This window comes from Manacus vitellinus, unplaced genomic scaffold, assembly GCF_001715985.3.
Source record: "Manacus vitellinus isolate BGI_N305 unplaced genomic scaffold, ASM171598v3 scaffold_83_pilon, whole genome shotgun sequence".
NCBI classification, from domain to species: domain Eukaryota; kingdom Metazoa; phylum Chordata; class Aves; order Passeriformes; family Pipridae; genus Manacus; species Manacus vitellinus.
In genome coordinates, this window is record NW_021940836.1 from 972,900 (window position 1) to 981,158 (window position 8,259).

Below are 8,259 nucleotides of genomic sequence, written 5' to 3' on the forward strand. Positions count from 1 at the left end.
TCAGAGAGGGCAGAACTGAAAACATGGAATGGAGAACTTTTGAAGAGAGGGCTGTGGGACCAGCTAGAGAGGAAGAGGCTGAATGGATGTGGGTGGGGGAACCTTGTATTGCTGGTCCTGTACTCCATGTGCAATGGGAAGGGCAGACAGGGGTCCAAGGGGCTGCTGGACCTTCTGTTGTTAGAGTCATGTTGCAGTGTAATGAAGTCACTGCTGGTGAGGCATCGCCGAGTTCCCTCATGCTCGGGGTATCTGAACAAGCTGTCAGTACTGGCTGGTTCACCTTTATTGGCCAAAACACTTGAAGCATCTCACACCACTGTCAGTTAAAGCAAGTTGACTCCATTTGGCCACAGGTATAAGAAAAGGGCTCTGTTGAATTTATTTGCTAGGGACTCTGAATATCACAGTCAGGACAGAGGTACTGGACACCACGTCACGGTGTGGGGGCAGGACGCCCTTGCCAGCTACCATGAGGCGGAGGCACACACTGATCAAACGCTTGCTGGTCCAGGTCAGTATGAGGACAGGCTCACTTCTGTCTCTGAGTATCACTGCCCCTGGAGAAAGGCAGACTGAGATGGGCTAAAAGGTTTCTTCTCCTCTTTTGGCCAGCAATAGCATACCAAAGCTGTGGCTTAGTTCACTTTATTTCTCCCAAGGACCTAGCCAAATCTATTCCCTTCTTGTGATACCCTTTCTTGAGCTTCATTCACATGTCTGTGTTTCTCCTTGTACCTTTTCCTGCTTTTTATGCTGTACATGAGCTTTTGTATATGCTCACTGACCAGAGAGCCCTGTCCCTCGGGTTTACTCTTGATCTCTTGAGCAGTGAAGCAGGAAGCCTCAGTGCAGACCTGCCAAAGGTGAAGAGGATGGGGTCCCTGAGAGCTGGAGACTAACCACTGAATTCAGACCTGAACTTGCTCTGAAATTTCACTGTCGTTTGGGAATGTTATGTGCATTCTTGTTTCTCCTGTCCCATGCTCATGTTTCTGCCTTGACAGCCAGAAGGTGTCTTAGTGGAGAAGTCTTACAGCTCCCTTCTGTGCCCAAGACGAGGTATGTGCCTGAGATGAGGTATGTGGGCAGCCTGAATGGTTCTGCAGCCTGAAATAATTAGACCTGAGAGTAGAACTAAACTGTGGGAGGTTTGATTAAAGAATGTTCTCAAATGATTTTTCACAACAGAAATTTCACTTGCCCCACAGACAGGAAAGAATAAGAAATACTACTTCCACATGTGCTGTCCTACTAAATTTGCCACCGAGTAAAGTACCCTGCTCTGTAGTCTCTTTCCCACACTGCATTCCCCAGGATGTTCCTGGGGCTTGATAGTCACCAGTGACAGCTGCTCCAACTTTCCCACCCTGTCTGTACAGCATTGCAAGTCTCTCCAGGATGTTCCTCTGTTGAGTGATGTCCAACTGTGACTCTTGTGAGGCTTGTGAAGCGTAGTAAATTGAGCTGTGAAGCTTGGTGAGCTCTCAGCCTGACCAGCAGCTTTCACATCTGACTTCATCTGAAAAGTTTCCAGGCAGTGGAGCTTGGTGCAATGACCAGGACAGACTGTAGGAAGCAGTCTGTGTGAGCAGGATGTAGGCAGTGTCCCATTTACCTGTGCTAGTCTTGTCCCTCCAGTTAGAAGCTTTTGACTTGTTTTTTCATGCTATACCTTTTATCCCATTGTTATCAGGAAACATGGCTGAAGAACCTGTGTCCCTTCACCTCCCTGACAATGTAGTAAAGGGATCTGCCAGGGCTTCCATTTCCATCTCAGGTAAGTGACTTCTATTGTGGGCTCACAGACTACTGTTACCAAAGAACAAGGCTTAACTTGGTAATGGTGTGAGAGGATCCATTTGACATGAAACTGCTCAAAAGAGAGGATGCTGTGTTTCTATTCCCTGCAAACACCAGGCTTTCAGATTTTTTTGACTAGCATTTAGGCTTTCATGGGAAGAGTAATCTGTAGAGGAGAATAATCCTTCTTTTTCTAGCTAGGACTTTGGAGCAGAGACTCCAGGCCATTAATTTTACCAGGACTTCAGGACCTTGGCTATTCTGTGTAGATACAAACAGCAAAGCTCAAAACCATCTTGCCTCCCTGTTAAGGTTCACTGCTACAGCAAAAGCTCCTGGAAAGAAGACATTTTTCTCAGCATTACTAAGTTGCAAAAGAACACTTTGCAGAGGCTACTGGGACCAGACTTACCTACCAATTAATACACCTCTTTGCACTGGGCTCATTTACCTGCAGGCCAGAATTAGTACAAAGCCAGGCCTGGCATAAGTAGCCTTGAATATTGTGCAACAAAACCCCAAAGGAGAAAACAATACAAGGTTTTTCTGACTGGCTAGAGGACATATGGACACCTTCACACCATCTGACTAGCACCCCTGCTGGCTTCCTCACATTGTGATGCTTCACATATGGCCAGGTACAACAAGCCTGGCTAAAGACCAGCAGCATTTCAACCTTTCTCTGAGTGCTGTTGTATTTGTCTGTCTGTCTGACACAGACTGAGCAGCTGCAGCTCTGCTCATTGCCCTTTACAGATAGTACTTGTTATGGTTGGAGCTCTTCAGACTGCAAAAGCTGATAAGGGAAAGTTCCTCAGGGACTCCATAGTGTGGTCACCCTGCGTCACAATGCCAGAGTGGGAAGAGGCAAAAAAGTCACCAGTCTCCATCTTGCACTCTGTTGTTTTCTCCCCTTTCCTCCCTTCTCCTGTGTTTTCCTCCTGTCCTGAGATAACACACTATTATCCACTGCTTGGCTGAAGCAGCACCTCAAAGAAACACTTTCTTTGTTTCTTACACCCTTGTATAGGTGACCTCATGGGGACAGCACTGCAGAACCTGGACAACCTGGTGCAGATGCCCCATGGCTGTGGGGAGCAGAACATGGTGCTGTTTGCCCCTATTGTTTACGTGCTGCAGTACCTGGAGAAGACCAGGCAGCTGACCCCTGAGATCAGGGAGAGAGCAACAAGATTCCTGCGCAATGGCAAGTACAAGAGACCCACCTTGCTCCTCTGCCTTCCCCTGTGTCCAACATACCAATAGCTTTTGCCCTTGCACTCGCTCTGTCAGTGTTACTGTTACTTGCACTCTCTGTGTGTTGCTGTGCCATATTAATCACTGTTCCCATCTCCTCAGGGTATCAGACGCAGCTTCTTTATAGGCACAGAGATGGCTCCTACAGTTTCTTTGGGCAGAAGGATGGGGAAGGAAACACTTGGTAAGCACTGCAAATATCCCTCACTTCTGATTTTTCCTGTCTGGGTCAGAGCAGGCCATGTGCCTGAGAAAGCTGATAGGATGTATGCTCCTTCTTTTGGATGGAGTCAGCAGGAACTATGGCAGGGAGAGAGACTGAGGGACTTGACTCACCTGAAAAAGCAGTCAGGCAGGGCTGCAGAGTTTCTGGGAAAGTGGAACAACAAAGATATGGTCCCAGGGCATAGGAGGTCCTTTTTTGTCTCTATGGCCCTGCTGTTGCCCCACAGACAACACCAGGTACCACTGCTGGTGAACTGCCAGCCAAGAAGGGTACATATGACTGGAAAAAGATCAGGTAAGAGCAATAAAATATCCTCTCCTCAGGGATGGTGTTTGGTAGAGTTGAAAGAGCTGCCTTGGCACAGCTTATGCCTATGGGACCAATGGAGAAAGGAAGGGAGGAAGAAAATGGGGAATTCAAGATTTTCTCTAGTTATCTGGGGGAGATGAAGTCCAACAGGTAAAAGTAGAAAGAGCAGGAGATTTTTCACCTGTGAAATGACGGGGTAAAGCAATAAGTAGTACATAAGTAGTATATTTGTGGAGCTAGGGGTAGGGAGAGGAGCAACTTAGGTGGCTCCTGTGGACCATTTCCAATTTTAGGTTACTCTTCTTTATGAAAATTACTCTTTTTTGGCACCCCAATATGTCAGTGTTAACTTCAGGGACAAGCACCAGGAGATCTCTGACTTTCTCTTTGCCTTTTTTGTGTTTGACTCTTTTTCTCACAACTCATCCTCTCCCTAGGTTGACAGCTTTTGTAGTCAAGAGTTTTAGTCAAGCCAGAAAATACATCTATGTAGATGACAAGAACATCCAGGATGCCTTACGCTGGCTAGAGCAAAACCAACTCCCCAGTGGCTGCTTTGCCAGCAAAGGGAGCTTTTTTCACTCCTCCCTAAAGGTAAATGAGGGCCAAGACAGGTAGCACTGCTGGGGAATGGCTGGACAGATGTTGTGACAGCAAAAGATTGTGGGATCCCAAAGGATTTTAGAAAGTCAATCTGCAACTTGTGCAACCGGTCTTAAAGAGAGCAGGGTATGGGGCGGGAAATGTGAGAGGGATGCTTTTCCTTCTGGGGAGTCACTGCCTGTACTCTCCTAACACCAGTGAAGAGAGTGAAAGGTGCATTTCCTTCACAGGACAGCATGGATGATGAAATCTCCCTGGGGGCGTATGTGGCTGCAGCACTGCTGGAGATGGGTCAGCCCCTAAAGGTGAGGATGCCCATGCTCCCTCCTGCCCTCCTGTGCGCTCCCACATCCGGGTACCACTGTGAGGATACACCAGCTTGTAATGCTGGCGTTCTCCAGGCCAGGAACAGGGAGGGAGCTTCTGGGAGTAAGCCAATGTTTAGTCAAATGGTGGCTCCTCATTTCTCAAAAGAGTCAATGCTGTAAAACTGGCATGGTGCAACAATGTTTGGTTGCTATGGCTCCCAATGCACACTGGGGCTGCACTGCCCCTTTTCTGAAGAGACTGTGTAACTTAATGGATTTCTCTGGGGCCACATCAGGAAGACATAGTGTGGCTCCCTGGAATGAGTTCCCCAGCCCCCTGTTTTACCCCTGTCAGAGCTTGGCATGTGTCTCCTCCCAACACAGGGCAAGCTGATGCAGACTACCCTCCGCTGCCTGCAGCAGGTGGTTCACAACATCACCAACATCTACACAGAAGCTATGCTGGCCTATGCCTTTGCTCTGGCTGGGGACTATGAGACAACCCAAGAGCTGCTGTACAAACTGGAGGAACAGGCCATCAGATCAGGTGCTGACTGCTGAGATCTGGACCAATGTATGCCCAGCTAGTGCATAATTTATTTCACAAGCTGTGAGGGTGACTTATCAGAAATAGTTTTCTCAGCCTGGAAGATTTCAAGATCCTTTTGAGGGAGGAGGTAGGAATCTAAGACCAGATGAAACCCTGGAGAACAAACTGAAGAAAGTGATCCTGGCCTGACTACAGGGAATGAGCTGAAGGAGCTCTGAAAGCACTATGGGGTTCATTTCCTGTGAACCCCAAATTATGTCCTCCCCAAATAGCCTTCATGGTCCTTTTCCTTCTGCAGGAGGACAAATCCACTGGAGCCCCAAGCCAAGCTCTCCAGCTTCCATAGACTTCTGGCCTGGTACTCAGTCAGTGGACGTAGAGTTGACAGCTTACGTGCTCCTGGCATACCTCTCTAAGCCACGGGTGCACGCAGGTGACATGACAACTGCAGCCGGTATTGTGGCATGGCTGACTGAGCAACAAAATGCCTATGGGGGTTTTGCCTCCACCCAGGTAACGAGTAGCTCCCCGTGGATTGATATACTTTTGTACCCAAGGCTGGCAGGGCGAGTCCTCTTGAGGTCTTCCTGTTCCAAGTCAGTATTGCTAGAGCTGATGCTTTCAAAGGGGTGACTGTCTCTCCCTCTCTAGGACACAGTTGTTGGCTTGCAAGCCTTAGCAAAATACGCAGCAAGGATGTTCAGCACATCAGGCCAGGCAACTGTGAGGGTGAAGTCCCAGCGGGCCTTTGGGAGGGCTTTCCAAGTCAACCGCCAGAGGCGGCTGCTGGTGCAGCAGGCAGCACTGACAGAGATCCCAGGGCAGTTCCTGGTGCAGGTCCATGGCAGCAGCTGTGTCTTTGCTCAGGTGAGGTGATGGGATAAATGTGGAGAGAGGAGGGAGGAGAACTCTGCCTTTTTTCCCTTGCATGAGATCATGCCTGGCCTGCCTTTTCTGCTCTTGGTTCTTACCCTGCAGATAGTGCTGAGGTACCACGAGCCTTCCCCACGTGCTGCTGTGATCTTCACTCTACGTGTCAGCACAGAGCTGACCAACTGTAGCCAGGCCAATCCACGTGTCCTCACTATCCGCATCCTTGCCAGGTGACCCCAAGGGTTGTTTCCTCCTCCAGAAAGATGTACTGTGCTTGGGGACAGCAGCCAGGGCTCCAGTGGAGGAACCCAGCACTTGGGGTGAACAGGACAGAGGGTGAATTGGACAGGTGGATGGCATGGGGGAGGAAGGTGCTCGCCAACTCCTGTGAGAGGGAGCAGTGGCTGCCCTGTCCCCAGTCCCAGATGGGCTACCTGACTCAGGGTCCTGCACACAGGGGATAGTGGTGGAGAGAAGGGGGGCTGGGAGGGCACTATTCTCACAGAGTCAGACTCTCTGTCTGCTTTTTCTTCTCCAGCTACATCGGGAGCAGAGTCACATCCAACATGGTGATCATAGAGGTCTCCCTGTTGTCCGGATTCACGCTGGCATCCAGATCCAGAACGTTGGTAAGGACTTAGGAATAAAAAATCCCCAGCTGTGATAAGTGGGTCCTGCCTGCTTACTCCTGTTCATTTCAGGCCATGAGGTAACTAGATTTGCAGGGGACCTTTGCTGTTATAATTGAACCAAAACCTATTGTTTTTATACAGGCCCCAAAAGGGAGATAAGAGGTGGTTCCGATTGTCCCTCTGACACTGTTCTGACTTTGGCCAGCAGCAAAATGTATTGCTGGGTGTGCTAATACTAGGATTTCTTTCTCAGAAATTCTAAGACAAGATTTCTTAGAGATACTCCAGCGTTACCCAAAAAATTCTTATTTTTTTCCAGTTTAAGGCATAAAACTGAAACATTAATTATTTGCACAGCCTCCATGCAGGTCTTTAAGAGCAGTCTAACACTCAGTGAGACGAGATAACATGAATCCCTACTGGTGTCTGCACCTGTTTGCTGACCAACACATCAGTCATATACACTATCCACACAGCTTTTTGTCCCCAGGTGGGAGATTCCTTTAACTGAGCAGGGACACCATATTCATAAATGTGATGCTCACAAGGGATATCCAGGAGAGATAGCAAAGATATAGCCACTAAAGAAAGCCCTTGTTTGTGAGAAAGACACAGTTCCACAGAAAGTGCAGTTCTACACCACCCCTTCAGTGCAACAGTGAGTCCCTCAGGTCAGGAAACCCTAAGAAAATTGCTCACAAATTTCCTTGCATTATTGTTTCCTATCCCAGCTGGAACACAGAACCATCATTAAGAAAATAGAAGTGGAAGCTAATGTGGTCTACATTTATCTGGAGAAGGTAAGTGGGAACAAAAGCATTTGTTTTAGCACAGGAAGAGCAAGAGGCCAGAGGACAAGGAGTTGTGTGAGAAGCCAAAGGCTGGTTTAGGCAAGGAAAGAGCACTGGTAGAACTGTGGGCAGAGGGAGCTTGCCCAATTTAATTGTCATGGGGTTGACATTTGCCATTCCTCATACAATACTTCATTTTTCAAATCCAGAACCTCTAAAGGAATCAGAGAGGTGTTGTGCAGGAAAACACTCAACCTAGGGAAGATGAAGATGCAATGACGTCTCTGTCCCATTCCTTGCTAATTTCCTTCCATCTCCACTAGCTCAACGATGAATCTCAGACTTTCATTCTGCAACTGGAACAAGTAATTCAGATGAAGAACTTGAAACCAGCCAGCATCAAAATCTATGATTACTACCAGCCAGGTGGGTTACTGATTTTACTCTGGAGTTGGGAGCTGGGCTTCTAGTTCTCTGGCTGGGAAAAGACATGCAGTCTTCTCTGTGTGCATCCATGTGTAATCGAATTCCTAATTTCCTTTTGCAGAGGAACGAGCCTTGGCTGACTACAGTGCTGTCTGTAGTTGAGGTAGGAAGCAAGTTCCTGCATGACACAAACAGTGGTATCAGGAAATGGTGGGTCTTGATTGTGAGAGAGGGAATGTAAGCAAAGACAGGAAGGAGAATGGTAATCAGTGTGGAGTGTATATCTATCTAGAAAGAGGAACTGTCTGTGCCTAGATGTCCAGGATGGGGGCTCTTTTGCAGCCAGGGAGGCAGCTGGAAGACTCTGGTGGAAGGTGGAGAAAAAGACAGCGTCTCTCAAAGTAAGAGTGAGGAAGGAAGGACTGAGCACCACATGGGGTGAGAATGCAGGTCTATAGCAGCTTGTGCCAACAAGGGCCCT

The 8,259-nt window shown here is 48.3% G+C and overlaps 1 protein-coding gene across 1 annotated transcript in view; it reads left to right on the forward strand.

Moving 5' to 3' along the window:
• A2ML1 (alpha-2-macroglobulin like 1) overlaps positions 1 to 8,259 on the forward strand; it is a 28,623-nt gene that overhangs the window by 15,853 nt on the left and 4,511 nt on the right. Inside the window, exons 22-36 of the mRNA XM_029964887.1 lie at positions 393 to 514; positions 1,008 to 1,062; positions 1,697 to 1,780; positions 2,834 to 3,010; positions 3,163 to 3,244; positions 4,033 to 4,189; positions 4,429 to 4,503; positions 4,891 to 5,053; positions 5,355 to 5,569; positions 5,708 to 5,923; positions 6,035 to 6,159; positions 6,468 to 6,558; positions 7,293 to 7,361; positions 7,676 to 7,778; positions 7,900 to 7,941. Of these exons, the coding sequence (XP_029820747.1) occupies positions 393 to 514; positions 1,008 to 1,062; positions 1,697 to 1,780; positions 2,834 to 3,010; positions 3,163 to 3,244; positions 4,033 to 4,189; positions 4,429 to 4,503; positions 4,891 to 5,053; positions 5,355 to 5,569; positions 5,708 to 5,923; positions 6,035 to 6,159; positions 6,468 to 6,558; positions 7,293 to 7,361; positions 7,676 to 7,778; positions 7,900 to 7,940 (1,775 nt within the window). The 3' untranslated portion in view covers position 7,941. The remainder of the gene's footprint in view (positions 1 to 392; positions 515 to 1,007; positions 1,063 to 1,696; positions 1,781 to 2,833; positions 3,011 to 3,162; positions 3,245 to 4,032; positions 4,190 to 4,428; positions 4,504 to 4,890; positions 5,054 to 5,354; positions 5,570 to 5,707; positions 5,924 to 6,034; positions 6,160 to 6,467; positions 6,559 to 7,292; positions 7,362 to 7,675; positions 7,779 to 7,899; positions 7,942 to 8,259) is intronic.